Consider the following 17,418-nt stretch of genomic DNA (forward strand, 5'->3'; position numbering starts at 1 on the left):
AAGTGGCGTTAAACACCAATCAATCATTCAATCAAATGTATTATGACTACCATCATCTTGATAGAATAGAGAATGAAAACGGGGAATGTTTGAAAGAAACAACAACACGACCAAAGAGCACAAAGCAGCCCAAGGCCACCATGTTGAATATAGATTTACAGTTCTTATTATACTTCAATCGAAATGAAATGTTTAACTATTTACCTTTTCCAAATATCGTTGACATGATTCCAAACGACATAGAATTGTGCAGTTTAGGCTTGTTTCGTCATAAACAGCAGATTTTTCTTCCATCAGAGAATCTATCTTTTCTGAGGTCATCTGCTGCAAACTATGCACATCGGCAAATATTCCAACATCAGACAAACCATGATGCAGCAGCATTGCCTCGTGTTCTGTTTGAAAGAAAACCACCATTTACTCTAATTATTATGGTCCCTTTGATATCTCAAATTTCGAAATTTCAACAAATAGTTTGTTTTCAAACTTACACAACATAACATAAATCTTTATAAAAAAACACAACCCCCAATATCAGAGAGATATCTATATCAACAGTTTGAGTAATTTAACCTTGCACTTGATAACTACAAGTAATTTTGATTACGGTATCATTTATCAATGAATAGTGTGTGACTGTGTTTAAGCGTTTATTATACCGGTATTGTAAAGTGTATACTTTTTATTTCATTTATTTTTTGCCTGTTTGTCTTTGAACTTTTTGTAAATCAAATGATCAAGATTAAAATGGGACTATCTTAGTGCTTTAAAATTGGTCAAATCTATCAAAAGGACCGTGATACCGGTTCAAAAATTCTTATTTCGGCACTTGTTGCCTTTATAACATGTAATATCTTAAGTTTTTTTCTGTTCTGTATGGAATATAACTGTTGATGGAATTTGTGTTCCTAAACTCGGACACTATTCCATATCAATTATGAAAGATCTCTGTCTGATTTATATGATGTTGGGTTGATGTTTTATAGAGGCATATCTTACATCTTTTTTAATCTGTAGCGACAAAAAAATGTGATCTTGTTGTTACCAATATAAATATAAATACAGACCTTTTAAATACATTTCAGAAGAAGTGCAGCAAATCAGTTTTTGCCACAAAATTCCACAAGAATGTTTTGCATAACAAGGAATAACTCCTGATATGCATAGGAGTAATTCCTAATATAAAAAGGGATTAATTCCTGATATAAGAAGGATTTATTCCTGATGTAACAGGGAGTAATCCCTGAATTAAAAATGTGTACATCCTGAAATAACAAGGAATATTTCGTGATAAAACCAAGAGTAATTCTTAACTTTTTTTATTCTTTCACGTACGCTCAAAATCTTTGAAAGCCAATCATATATTAAAACCGACACATGTGACGAGCTGTATGTCCAAAGGGGACTAAAACAATAACCAGTTGAAATTATCCCTTCGTGAAATTTATGGACGCTATCACAAGTTGGTTGACCGTTATGTTATATCTGTTTCACAGATGACGACGAATATGTTCCAATTGTCGTAACTACAATCTCGTCCCCTTCCCCCGAATGTGACCTACCGATTTAGACATATCACCGGATTTTTACTTACATGAGCAACACGACGGGTACCACATGTGTAGCAGGATCTGCTTACCCTTCCAGAGCACCTAAGATCACCCCCAGTTTTTGGTTGGGTTCCTGTTGCTCAGTCCTTGATTTTCTATGTTGTTTTGTGTACTGTTGTTTGTATATTTGTATGTTTGTATGTTTGTCTTTTTCTTATTTAGCCATGGCGTTGTCAGTTTCTTTTCGACTTATGAATGTCCTTTTGGTATCCTTCGCCCTCTTATATGACCAAAAGAAACTAACATGTGTTGGTAAATCCATTTAAGGTCAACCTTGTCTGAAGGTTTTCGAACCTTAGTTTTAGTTTCTTTCTTAACAATTTCTTTATTTATAAATGGACAATTTAAGAAAGATACGCTATAAATCATGTCAGTATACTTTCAAATTTTCCAACCAGTCTTGGCGATTTATTCATATTGTTTAAAAATTGTAAATTAAGTGCCATCCACATTGATATGCTTTAATTTTGGTAACTTTATTTATATTCAACTTTTGTAATCATTTTTTTTTTCTTTTCTGAAATTATTATAAATGATATGTCATCTTACCTGTATCATTGTCAAATACTATGCAAACTGAAGACCACTTTAAGTGGACGATAACGGAAATCAAAGTAATGGCTGCACCAGTTACGTTGTTAAACAGTGGCTCCTGGTATTCATAATTCCCTACAGGCAATGAACATTCGTTTGGAGCGACTGTTGTTATCGTTGTCGTCATTGAACAGCCATCAGGTGACGTCACTGGCGTGCTTAAATTTGTCAGCTTATCCTTTCCCCAATCAATAACAGGAATTTTTATTAAACTTGCAACAGCTTCAGGAATTTGGACATTTGCCGCTATTACAATACAATCCAAGTCTAAATGATACAATTCAGTAACTACAAAACATCAAAATATAAAACGATCACAATGAATCTGAATGTGACAGTTCAAAATATACATTAAAATACAGAATATTTCAATCACTCCAAAAATGGATCAATTACAATCTGTGTTCAGTCCTATACAATTCATACATAAATAACAACCATAAAATCAATTCGGCTTTTTGTAAAAAGAAAATACTGAAACAAAAATAAAGAATTTGAAACGACAATGCAGAGATATCATTTGATAACCAGGTCATTAATTAGTAAGTCGGTTTGAACACATGTTTAAAAACTAGCCTTGGGTGATATTTTAAGAATTCCGGAGCAAATTTAAAGAATACAACAATATTTACACTTACTCCAGTGGTTTTTAAGAAGAAACATAGTATTCAAATGTTCAATTTATGGGATAAGGCACTCATCGTACAGTTTATTTTCTATAAAGCTTTTTTTAAAGATGTAACAAATAGAATTGTGTTCTAACGAATAATTCTCTTATTTAAAGAAACATAAAAGATAAAAGACTTAAGGATACATGTACATATGTCTGTCCACAATCAAGGTTTAGTTTTTATCCGGTCAGGGTTTTAACGCATGACCTCAAGTACTCGAAAACGCTACTAAATTATAACACAAAGGTAAAACTGTTGCTTACTTTATTTTTCTATGACAGGATTTTCTACATCAAAATGGAAGTATTTCCAGCATTACCATGAACATCCCAATGAACACTGAACACTTTAAAGTTACAAAAATCTAATTTGCCAAAATGACGCCAATTTATAAGATATTGTCATGTAAATAACCATGATATGCAGAGTAACATGGGAATTATTAAATACCAAATTTTAAAGCTCTATACTTTAGAATTTCTATTTGCTTGCAATTTGATTTAAAAGATACAAAGTCCTATGGGATCATAAAATCCCGCAGAAATTGCATTATTTCATGGGATTTTCTACATTGAAATGGAAATATTTTTAGTAAATCCATGAACAAACCAATATGCCATTTGTTTTCAAAATCTGTTCTGTAGCATACTTCAAAATTGTGAATATATTTTATAACCACCAATGAAAACAGATTAACCAGAAGATATTTGTGTTAGACATTTATCTAAACATCAAACAGTTTACTTTAATCTAGACATTTTAAGCATATTAAATAACTAGTATTTGGATCAATTGATTACATTTTTGTTCATATTTAGAGTAACTATTTGACATATATCTTCATCTTAACATGATATAAAAACAGGCATTGGATGCTTAAACTTTCTTATTATGGAATTATACGCTATATTTTACCATTGTATTAAATGATTTTTCATATGTAAAGGAAACAATATTTTGTGATGACCACTTGTCATTATATGATGTATTACAAAATTTATATGTTGTCTACTTGGTCATTATATGACGTGCAAATATAATGTCCACATTTCATGATGTGTATCTTCTATCGTTATACAATAGGGTTTGTCACTGTGCTATGTGCCCTTGTCTTTATATGATGTAAAATAACATTTGTGGTGTGCATATGACATTAAATGATGTGCAAATGGAATACTACATGTATCATGTGATAATGAAATTATATAATTGCAGATGTATAATGTGAACTCTGCTTTATATGTTATGTAAACTGCTTTATATTATATAAATACTATTTAAAGATGGTACCAAACACCTTGACTAAAATTAATTTGGCTCGTTTAATTTTCATAAAATTTTGACAAAATATTTATTTTGACCATTTGACAAAAATATAAAAATTTCCAAAAACTTGAACCACACACTTTATCGGAAAAATTTCTTTGGATATGTAGCAGTTTGACAAATACTAATTTTGATGATTGAGAAGCTTAATATTTCCTTAACAATAGAACGTGATTTAAACGTTCAGCTGATTTTTACAGAGTTATCTCCCTGTAGTGTTATGTACCACCTTAAATTATGCTTTATATTATAAGCATGCTGCTTTATATGATGCTTTATACAATACGCACACTGCTTTATATAGTGTGTGCTGCCTTTATATTATACACAATAAAATAAGATGTGGTATTATTGCCCATGAGACAACTCGCAACAAGAGATCAAATGACGTAGAAGTTAGAGACTATAGGTCACCGTACTACCTTCAATAATGTGCAAAACCAATATCTTATAACATGCTATAAAAGGCCCCGAAACATGTTTTTGTGATGTGGTTTTATCACTACATTATTTGCTCGTACCATTTTATGATGCGGTTCAATTATCTTTATAATACACCCGGGGTCAATCGGCGTAAACGACGTCATCAAGCAATCAGTTCTTACATTGACGTAATAATATAATCATTGTGACATATATGTGAAAGTGAAATTTCTCACATTCGAAAGTCGTCAATATGCGGTCAAAACGTTTTTATGAGATGTCAGTTCATCGTTGTTGGGGTCATACCGATGGTTTTTGGTAAAGCAGGTCATTTATTGTTCATGCAATAATTACAAAGTCACATCATACATTCGTTAACATACACCATATAATAAAATGGGAACAAAATGTAAGAATAGTTGTACGTCATAAAAGGCTGCATCATATTATGAAAAGTGCACATCAAAACAAAATCCCATACATCATGAAACTTTGACTCATATGAAAGATCAATATTGAATCTACCAATCGATTGAATGTTTAGACATATTTTGTCCTAACTAGGTGGTATCTCTTAAATTATCACATGACTTACTTAGAAAAGAAACAATAATATAGAACGGAGGAAAAATGTAGTTTATAGACACATTTAGTACCAACCTAGTATATGTTTACTGTGGAAAAGTAAATATTTAGGTCTGTTGGAATACTACTAGTTGCACAATTAAAATTGAAAGAGGACATCAAAGATACGGGAATCTGTAATCCATTGCTTATCGCTGGTGGATGCCTTCAATATTTGTTTCCCAATCGTATCTGTAGCATAAATCAGTCCTCTGGATTTTGTTTTCTTTTAACTTCTATCTAATATTTTTATACAGGGGTCTTACTATACGGTATATGTTTTGCTCATTGCTGAAGGCTGTACGATGACCTGTCATTTTCACATCTTTGCCCTTAAGTCTCTTAAAACATACCATATCTCTGTATTTTTTCATATTTTTAATATTTTTCATAAGTAATACGACGACCCTTTATTTAACCCGAAAGCCAATTTCATTTGATGTCTTCATAATCTTTACATTTCTGTTGATCATTTTTTTTTTTTTTTGTTAACCGACGTCCTACAGATCATATATTTTTTTTATTCTGTCAAAGTAGAGTCTTTTCTTTTCAGACCTTGCAAATAGTATTTTTTCTATTTCGATTTTAATATTCCTTCACCCAAGCACAAAGTTGTCAAGATAAAACATGCTTTCCAATGTGTCATTACAGTTAGAACTGTTATGCTACACCGGGCTAAGAGTTTTAATTGGTCGTTTCATACAAATTAACGATTGCTGGCTTTTTGTTTTGTGAAAGGAATGAAAATAAATCTTTGCTTGAATCACTCGCGAATGCAGATCAGTGAACTGATCCAAACATTGTCATGTCAGGTAAATCCAATGATGCTGACAATATCAGCCTGTATAGATCAAAAGGAAATCAGTGCATCAATTACCGATGAAATGTTTCGTCCTAGGAAAATCAACAAAAATATTGTGGGAATCGCCCATTACGGACGTCTGTACGTGACAAATATACTAAAGCAGAATAAAAGGAGGATTAATTTCGATAAACAAATAGCTTCAAATACTTCAAGAGTTGTTGGCAAATAAACCTATGTCGCCTTAAAAGATTTGAACAATTTTCAAGGCCTACGGTTTTTATATCATTCAACAGATTTCGCAAAAAGATCCATTTCCACTTTCACTTGTAATTGGGTAGCTTATGCCTACTGTAAATACTGGAAAATCGGTTAATGCACATGATTATCACTAAGTGTATTCTTCTTTTGTTTGTTAGGACTCAAAATATGTTTAAAATTAATATAGAAATTGCCTTTTTGGAGCATTCATAAACATTTCATAATTTGGTAAGGAATACAAAATAATGAAAAATTCTTGTCTGAACAAACAATACTAGTCATAGGAGGCTGTCAATTTAAGGATTTGAACTTTAAAAAATCACTTAACTTATGAAATATGTTTAAAACAAACTGGTCCTACTTATTTACATTTTTTTCCAGACATTCACCAATGAAACAGATAGAAAAAAGTGGGAATGTTGTAGAATTCTATTTTATAAAACTTTATTATGTAAATAGTATTACGCTAATAATAATTGCTCAATAAAATCAGCATCTTATCTCGCGATTATTAAAAGGACAGTAACAAATGTGTTCTTTTTATTTTCGTATTTTTTGGATATTTTATTATCTCGTCTATTTGTTTGTTTTGTTTTTATATGTAAAATGGCTAAAAGGAAGCATAAATATCGATTGAATACTTATAAACATCAACTTGACGCTAATAGAGCAAAAAGGGCGATGCATTTGAATATCAAACTACTCGAAGGCATTTTGTTTCTCACGAGATATACAATACTATTCAGATGTTTAGGTAGATACATATGGTCTGTTGTACTTATTTTTCTGCGATTTTTGATTTCCACTTTTATGTATTACACAAATTTCCTATCTGTTTTTCAAAGTTGATTTATGAGCATATATTGTATAACGTATATTTGATATCATTTTCTTGCTGGTCTGATTTGGACTCGTTTTAATTCATTTATAAGTTTGTTAGGTATTTTCACAGTAGGGTGAATTTGTGAAGGTCGATCACCAGTGAACATCTATCAATACATATATTCATAACACTATAGGTAAATGTAGATTTATTGTTACTTAGTAATTAGCTTTTTGAGAAGACACAATTAGATGTAGTATGTATGGATCACAGCAATTTACTGGCGAATAAGACCAAACACATAGTTGATGTGTAAACATTATTTATCTCATATCAGACTTTTTTGTGATAAATTTGTTTAATAAAGCTAACAATTGGCACATATAGAGCATAGATATAGATAATTGTTCGTGAACAGGTTTTAGTCTTTGACAAAAAAAATTGCATGATGATACAATTAAACTTTAGAAATTTTATAATGATTTTATAGATTTTACAACATAAACGATTTAATTTAGACAGGTTAGTTAATAACACATATCATACAACAACAAAATCAATATCTATATTAAAGGGAAAATCAACATTGGAACTTGCACAGTGTCGCATTACAGCCTAACTACCACAAATAAGTTTCAACTTCTAAATTCAGCATTTCATATCTTGTGATAATAAATAAAATGGTGTTTTAGCTGCACAAATAAATTTTGAATCACAAAAGAATACTGCTTATCTCTATTCCAATATGGACATAAAATAAGAAGTAACAGAACTGAATCTTATCTCAATTCAAAACTACTTGTCGAATGAGTATTATTTTTGCTCATTTGTATTTTCAAACACAAAAACTTATAATTATCAATTTAGTTAATTACCTCTTCTGAATTAATTATAACACAAAATGTATGTCCAGTTATAAGACTGACAAAACAAGAGTACAAATAGTCAAAATTTGTATAAACTGACAACACAATTTAACAAGGGTCGTCTTCAAAGTACCTCTTGCTGCCCACATAGCATATATTTCAACATTCAAAATGTTCATCCAATAGTATACTTTGGAGCCCATAATGTTAAATTGACACTAGAGGGCATATGGAAGATCTCTGACAGAGTTCAAATATCCCTAGTGTGTTCAGAAACGTAGGTACTGTTACATGTAACAATTACTTCAACAGATGAACATGTAAATTGATAATTTCAACCATTATTCTTCATTACCTTGCTGGAGTAGTTTTGAAATGACTGTTTATCATTGGTATTGAAATCGCAGAAAAGAGACAATAAGCTCGATCATGTCTTATTAGCATTTCATTCACTGTTACCACCATAGGCTAAGGCAAATGGTATGTAACTAAAAAAAAATGAAAAGTTGACTTGTTGGAAAAATTGGAAATTTTTGCGGTTTTCAGGTGTCGGTTCCAAATATCAAGAATTATGCAAAACTTATCAAAAGTTATTTTTTCAAGTTCATTGGATATATAAGATGGAACCAAGCACTGACAATAGGACATTGTTTGAAGTACATCAATTTTTTTCCACTATTTGCCCAAATGAAAACTTTTTATTAATTCTACTTATTATGAAAACACAGAACAAGTGAATTTACAGGAAGTACTCATTCGACTAAACAAGAAACTCGTATCTTCGCTTACAATTCGTACAGAGAGAACACTGTTTAAAAAAAAATGGTTGCATTTCTGTAAATATAGACAATGCAATTTCCCATAGGACTTTACGACTGACACTGTGCCACTTTTACTATGAAGTTTCATGAAAAATTATATCCTAGAATGTAAAGTTGATATGCGCTACTATTTAATTCACAGGGCTGTGCGGCATATTTTCAACACTTATATGCCCCAAACTTCTAAGATTTTAAACTTATACTTAAGTTCTGTTCTACCCCTACTTTCACTTTAGGTGACCCTCAGAATTCATAATTCCCTGCTACCATGTGTAAATATACTGGTAACATTCCCAAGTTATGTCTCTATGAGATGAAACATAGAGATCATATCTGGAAACCAGTATGTAAACAAACAAAATATCTATGAATATTATATATCTCCCCAAAAGAGGCGTGGTTTGTGAAACAGCTGTATTTATAAAGTGCAACCTAAATGTTCTTTGAATTACAAATGTGAAATAGTGCTTACGAGATTAGAACGTTTTGAACCTTTAAGAACCTCTCTTTTCGGGTCTTCTTAAGATGAAGTAAAAAATAGTCGTTTGAGTCCTGAATATAATGAATTTTCTATCATGAAACGTTTTTTATTGGGAATCTTCTATAATTGAATTATCAAATATTTGTTTTCAATTTTCCAAAAAATCATAAAGTTAAGCGATTTCCCTTCTTTGCAGAAATAGTATAATTGTTTACTCGCTTCACAGATTTGGGGTCGACTGCAGTGACATCTATAATGGAGTATCATTTCCATTGATAAAATTATGAAATCTTTGTCATGATTGTATTCAGCTAAGATGTATATAATCAGGAGTATAATATATTGCTGTCCCTTCACAAGTTGGTCAATCGTTTTACTTGGGAGGGTCACGAGTGACCATGAACATATTTTTACTTTGCTCCTCATCAAACCAAATTTGACGCTTTTCGAATTTACAAACTGACTTTGTTCTAAGAAATATATTTTATAAAAGAACAGGATCTGTTAACCCTTTTAAAGCACCCGTTATTTCATTTGGGTTAATATGACGTTTTGTATTGTCCTTAGGCCACACCAATTTGAATAATAGTTCTTTGGATTTCTCGCTCCTGTTTTGGAGAAATTGATTTTTCAATAAAAAAAATAATTACCGCTTCCGCAAATTTTTGGGCCGCATGCCGCTCCAAAATTAGTTTCTCCTTGAAATTTTTTTTTCACATAGACGTTTTTCTTGTGCATATATTGCTCCTGTCGATTCAAACGCACGTGTGATAAATCGATTTGTAAATAAAAGGTCAAAAATCGGAATGCCAACATGTAGTTGTGTCAGCTCATTGCCATGGACAAGTAGTTATTGAACTCACTGTTATCCGAAATGCATCTCCTTTTATTATTGAAGACCAGTTCTAGGAGGCAAAAATTAAAAATCTTTCGTTAGATTACCACAATCACATCAATATTTTTACTCTGACGTCCAAGGGCTGTTTTGCTAGACAAGCTGGGGCCGTGGTCCCACGGCCCCAGCTTGTCTGGCAAAACAGCCGTTGGACGTCAGAGTAATCTCGGACTATATTTGTTAGAACCATCATCATCTCCGATCATCGTTCCAATAGACATAGACATATATCTATCTTAAATGAAATTAATATTAAATTCCCATGAACTTTTAAAAATATCACAGAATTATCTTATTTTGATGAAACTCCATATTCCCTTGTTAGTCTTTTGGCATGCAAGCAGATCTCTTTTGTAAGGGTAAATTTAAGAGTTCCAACATGGTGGTATTTGGATTGGCATGCTCATAATAATTTGTGATGTGTTATCAACCACTTCCCCACGGCCCCAGCTTGTCTGGCAAAACAGCCGTTGGACGTCAGAGTAATCTCGGACTATATTTGTTAGAACCATCATCATCTCCGATCATCGTTCCAACAGACATAGACATATATCTATCTTAAATGAAATTAATATTAAATTCCCATGAACTTTTAAAAATATCACAGAATTATCTTATTTTGATGAAACTCCATATTCCCTTGTTAGTCTTTTGGCATGCAAGCAGATCTCTTTTGTAAGGGTAAATTTAAGAGTTCCAACATGGTGGTATTTGGATTGGCATGCTCATAATAATTTGTGATGTGTTATCAACCACTTCTAGTCAACGAGTTTTAAATGCATTGCAGCTTTTAGGAGCAAAAGGAAAGAGTATATTTTGCTAAGTCAGGGTAATCCATGTGAATGTGGTGACAGGTATTTTAAAGGGATATTTTAATACATTGAGATCTACATGCATATCAATACAACTATCTTACTCATCATGCTCATGATGTTGTTGAAATATTCACATCACTCATTGTGTTGATCCTAAATATGGATAAATAGTTCCAACTGGATGTCAAGCAGCCAATAAACAATCATTACCATATAATGAAAACATCAAAAAAATATTGTTCATGGGCATTTTTTGGGATACATACACATATTTTGATTTATTCAACATATGTCATTTATCCTACTTAAATAATTCCCCTTGTTAAACTGCATCTGCAATGCTATCTTAATATATACACATGTATGAATTTAAATGAAAATTCTCGCAGACAAAGCTTATTTGACGAAAATAATCAACTGAACCACAGCGAAACAAGAAAGTCGGGTATGGTACAGGCACCAATACATCAAATTATATGTATTAGAGCATGTTTATCCTTGTTTTTCCATGAAGGAACCCAGTTTTAACATGAACATAAATTCTGAATCGCAAAATTTAAAAAAAAATTATACCGCTCGCTTCACTTGTAGAGCACTCTCCTCACAAAAACTCATTTTCAAGAAATAAATACAATCAAACAAATTTCGCTCGCTCGCCCCATATTTTTATGGAGCTTTTCTCCGAAGAACTACAAATCAAATTGGTGTGGCCTTAGTGTAAGTTTGAGACGTTTACAGTAAATGTATTTTCTTGTTTGTGACGCTATTTTTTGTTTTTATTTTACTTGTTGCTATAAGACTTGCTGTCAATTTTTTCATTCCCCTTTTGTAGAGTTGGTTTGGTGTCGTGTTCTCGACATTATGTATAATATCCGTAGAAGATGCAGTGTGGAATAAAAAAGCTTATTGGTACTGATGAAGAGTCTACAGTTGAGAGTAATTGCTCAAAATCATCTTCTTATTATGATTGTAAATGGTTTTTCGTGCTTCATTTATCAAAAAGTCCATAGCATTGCTGAAAGGGGACTTGTAGTATGTATATATATTTATTTTCTTTTCATCTGTAAAAGATATGAATGTACCAGAACCTATGATAAGAATTTACTACGGACAATAAATGTATAAGTTTTCTGTGAGTTATATAACACGTGCTTGCAATTGATTCATCAAATCGCAGAAATATTACAAATTTGAACTTCTATTTTAAATCCTCTTTCCACTTTTACGATATATTTTAAATTAGCCTTTAAATAATTTAGATTACTGTATAAATTGACACTTAGAAGTTAAATATCAACTTACCAATCTATCAATTGGAGTTAACAGCAATATTCCAAACGAATTTCCGTTTAAGGAGATGAACTTATAATTGTAAAGCAATTGATCGAACTAATTCTTTTACAATGTTGATTTATTACTCCTATGGGTTATTACATCTATGGTTTTTCATCTACTTTACATCTTGTTAATTATCAATTTCATATCTTTTCGACTTTTTAATTCCGTTTTGCTATGTTCCTTGCCAAAGAAGCGTAAAATATATACCTGCTAATTCCCAGAAGACACTGCGTCAAGATCTTGTAATGTTATTGATGAAATAAAGATTTTTTTCAATCTGGATTAGCAAACTACAATATGGAATTGTAGTTTTTTTAAACATTAGCGTGATTATGCTTCCATTAGAACTTTCTTGTTTCTTTGATCTATAATAATTACATTTCTCTCAGAGTCCAATATATTCGACCATGAATAATTGAATTATGGTGTATGTTTACCTTTCCTGTCGTAAATTGACTATCAAATATTTTAATTGACGTGTATGACCATTTTTCTGTACCTGTATTATCTACCTTTATGTTTGATTGTCTTCCATGTATACCATAATGGTGTGTTTTTATGTTTGCTCATTAGTGTCAAATTTACAAATTTAGAATCGGCTACAGAAAAGTGTACAAATAAAAGGCAAAAGTAGTTTACTAAATATAAGATCTTGAAAATCCATTTGGAATTTACCAATTAAGAGATAAAACATCAGGGAAGCCCATGAACTCCAAATTGGGTGAGATCAATTGTGTCATCAGGAAAAGCGTCTCAACCCCTACGCCTGTCCGATTCAGTCAAACATGTCAAAAAGGAAATTTCAGATAAGACATCTATTCTGAGTCAACTGTCAAAGACCATGATAAAGTAGTTCGTCAATTTAGTCGTTCCTGCTGATAGGGTTATTGTGTAATTGTAAATATGTATATATTGTTAGAATACACTCGTGCATGAGGAGAAAAGACTATTGTTTTTCTAATCGGAATTTGACAAAGAGATCCAGATATTCAGGAGATTCAGTATCCTTAATGTCAAGGTCACTGGAATGTATAACATGTTGGCAATCACAAGATTTCCAATGAGAAAACTATCCAACAGAGACAAAATAACATGGACTTAAGCAACTACATATCATCGTATGGCGTGCACAAAAATTGTTAGCCTGGTATCTTTGATAAAAAACAAATGTGTAAGCTATTAACCCCGACAATACAAAATCTTTACTCAAAGAGAAAACCAACGGGTATGGTTTAAAATATCCTTGACAACAAACGAAAAAAAATATGGTAGAGATCAAACAACGGAATCCATTGAATTTCATGTTCCTGACTTTGGATTAACACATACAAAATGTGGCGAGGTGAAACATGTTTGCGATCTCTCCTCTTGATCTTGGACAGTGTTGTTACAGCACATCACAAGAACAAACTATAAAAATTAGTTGATAAGGACTTCACTCATCAGATTGGCATTAAGCACAAAACTCAACTAACAAACAAATGACTAAAGATACAAAGTGTCGATCTAAGAGTTACTGAAAGATAGCTAAAACCTATTACAACTAATAAATAAACATGTTCAACCGGAATTAAATACCAATTATTACAAATGCAACAGATTAAGAGTGAAGATGTCATACACATTTATATATACATGCCAAATTATAGGTATAAATAGGATATCGGACCATAAGTGTTCATACCTGTATAGCTCTATTACAGAGTTTGTTATAAGGTTTTGAAAGGTATAACCTAAATTCCAAACAAAGAAGAGGCAATAGATACCAAAGGGACAATCCAACTCATAAGTCGAAAATAAACTTAGCCATAGCTTAATTGACAAAGACTAACAGACATACAACAGTACTCAAAACACAACACAGAAAACTAACGAATGAGAAACACGAACCCCACTAAAACTGGGGGTGATCTCTGATGCTCCTATAATATTTGTATTTATGAAAGAATTTAGTTGAAGTTTCAAGTTAAGTGCGAAAACGAAATTCCTGACAATGAATTATTAGTTGTACATGAATTACTTTTGTTGAAATCTAAAACGCGTCACTACATACACGGACAAAGCAAACAATTTGGAAAAACATAGTACACACCGTATAAAGTGGCCAACGACAAACGACCATGCAAAAAAAAAAAGAAATCGTCTCTTTTGTTGTTAATTTTATCTTATAGCTACTCATATAAAACTAAAAAATCAAAATCAAGGAAAGAAAACTTTTTAGTGTTTTTATTATTTTTATATAAAGCCAATTCCCTTTGAGAAAATTTCAGCAGTATAATTAAATAAATGTTGATTGTCCAAAGCAAAACTATTGCCCAGTCGCTTTCTTTTTTGTCTTTTGAAATATAGTTTCAATATTACAAATACATCTGGCATTCACGATATTTTGAGTCGAGCGTTCAATGTAGAACTAGGTGTTATAAAACAAGAAGAGTGTTTCCAATTTTAAAAGTCAGTGTCTCGACATGTACACTCTTTTAAAAGTTAAAAGGTATCTTTTTTAGTTTTCATCAATTATAAACTTAAAATAGCTCACAGTCATAACAAATTGACATTCTCTGAAAATCATCGAAACCACTTGAACCCAAACATTTTAAAGCCAAGTGTGTATGAATGATGGACTAGTTGAGAATCTATATGACCAAAAGGGGCCCAAAACGAATGGCCAAATCCACATAAGGTCAATTTTGCCTTAGGGTGTTGGAACCTAATTTTTATAATACATATGTATTATAATAAGTTATCAAGGAAAACAGCAGTACTTCATTTGGTTTTGTGCTTCTAGTTTGTGCTACGTTGCCCGCAGTGTAATATACCAAATTGATTTGCATTATCATCAACCACAACAACGATTAAATATGTTGGTACATAAATGAAATACAACATCTTTGTTGTTGTATATTTTATACTTTTTACGCATACATTGCGAAACACTTCTGTAACGTGTAACATGAAATACATCTATTGTATTGCAATGGCAATCGAAAACGCAGAATAAGTCTGCTGTTCACTAAAGAAAAAACAGTTGTTTGTAAAATAATCGGGAACACAGATCTTTTTGTATCTGTCGTACAGATAGCCAGTAACAGGATTTGAAGCTCCATATCGTACATATCAAGATATATATTACCTGAAATATTTATCTGTTCATTTTTATATGGTCATCGATCTTTCTAGAAGACAATTCACCATTAGTATTGGAATCTCTCTTTGTGAAAATTGAATAGACCTAATCAAACCTTTGATAAATTAGATACATTGTCTTTGAAGTGTGTAAAGTAATAACATCGTTCGTGTAATTTGATATCTAATGAATATTAACTTTAACGAGAAACCATTATTATATCTTATATTCTTTGTAAAAAAAGGAAATGAAATTTCTTTCCATATTTTGTATTTTAGAAATACAACAGTTTGTATTTGATATACTATCAGGAACATACCATTGAACGGAAATATAAAATTTTGTAAACAAAGAAGTTTATTATTTAAGTAAGCATACTGTGATGAATAAGGTTTTTTTTATAAACTCGTCAAAATAAAACGCACGAATAAGAAAAAAATGCATAACAAATTTTTGTTTCGAATTAAAGAATCTGACTCATTGTATCTGAATTTCGATACAAACACGAGTTCATAACATCAAATAGTCACTACAATACAGGCATAATATATCGAAAAAAAGATTCAATCGTGTTACCTATGTGTGTATACGTGCAAGTGTGCATTTCATGTTGTTTTCTGTACATTGCACTAAACAGTTTACATATTATTTAGGAAATTCCATAACGATTACTTTTATTTATGTTTGCACATTTCTGCCCTGATTTTTGCTCCAGTTAATGTCGTTATACTTTCATTCAAGGAAAGATACACAAGTGCTACTACTTGGCTGGAAATACCATCGAGGACGAAACCTCCACCAGCAGTGTCATCGACCAGTGGTTGTTAGTAATAAAATCATCACGTAATCGATATACATCCAGGAAAATAATAAGAAGATGTATGATTGCCAATGAGACAACTATCTACAAGTGAACAAACGGCGTGGTTGTTAACAACAATAAGTCACCGTACGGTATGATCCACAGCAACAAAACAACGACAATTATTGAGTAACATATAAATTGACAGTCTTCAGGCTTCCAATAGGCAAACAAATAAGACGTTATCAAACAATGTAACTATATCTTAAGTGTTGATACGTTTAACAAAAAGGGATAAAATACCAAGAAGAAGTCTTCGACCATAAATCAAAGGAAAAACACCATTGCCAAAAAGAAAAACCAATCCGAAAAAATCTATTTCCAAGGGATACATTATCAGGCATCTAACAAAATGCATAAATGCAGTGAATTCAAATATAATCAATAAAATCAACCGGCCTGTTCAAAATTCTAACATACATCTCTTTTCAAGTTTTCCTCAAGTTCAGCATACTAGTATCAACTTTTTTTGCAAATGACAGTAAATAAACAAAGACTTACCTGCAAACAAAACCTGAAATTCTTCTGTTACGTTAACATATTTCCAAAATATTTCTGCAGTTAGTTCTTCGTATGTCGTTGGCTTGTATGTTAGAGACGTGTTTTTACCCAAAGATGAATCGGTCTTGCCACATATACTTGAAATTACCCCTACAAAATTAAATTCAAAATTTTAATCAAGTTTACAGTTTTTAAAAACTATCATAAATAAAATGTTCGGCATATTTATCGTAATATAACAGTTTCAACAAATTAGAGATAAGCCTCTGAAAATATTGATCTGAAAACGCATTTTGATTGAACACTCTCTTGAGTTGAATTTTAAGTTTAAATATTTATATACTGTGTTGAAACACAATGTTTGGCTACAATAGGCGGGTTTGGTATCTTAAATTGTTAAAATGATAGTCTTTTCGTTGATGTGAAATATTGTTACATATCATTCTTTGCATGTCATGCTGTCTTTATCTGTTTGCATGACATGACCAGAGTATGATTTTATTCTAACCATTGCCCACCTCCCCAAAAACTATTTAACTTATTTTGGAGAAACGTGTTGTGGTCATGCCTTCGGAAAATGC

At 31.6% G+C, this 17,418-nt stretch overlaps 1 protein-coding gene across 1 annotated transcript in view; it reads right to left on the reverse strand.

The window, feature by feature from the left end:
• The window catches only part of LOC127738552 (glutamate receptor U1-like), a 41,093-nt gene extending 24,006 nt beyond the window's left edge, over nucleotides 1-17,087 (reverse strand). The window contains exons 1-3 of the mRNA XM_052249839.1: nucleotides 16,838-17,087; nucleotides 2,160-2,492; nucleotides 205-395 (exon numbers count right to left, since the gene is read on the reverse strand). Of these exons, the coding sequence (XP_052105799.1) occupies nucleotides 205-395; nucleotides 2,160-2,331 (363 nt within the window). The 5' untranslated portion in view covers nucleotides 2,332-2,492; nucleotides 16,838-17,087. The remainder of the gene's footprint in view (nucleotides 1-204; nucleotides 396-2,159; nucleotides 2,493-16,837) is intronic.
• Between the last annotated feature and the right edge of the window lie 331 nt (nucleotides 17,088-17,418).

This window comes from Mytilus californianus, unplaced genomic scaffold (assembly GCF_021869535.1).
Source record: "Mytilus californianus isolate M0D057914Y unplaced genomic scaffold, xbMytCali1.0.p SCAF_4, whole genome shotgun sequence".
Lineage (NCBI taxonomy): Eukaryota > Metazoa > Mollusca > Bivalvia > Mytilida > Mytilidae > Mytilus > Mytilus californianus.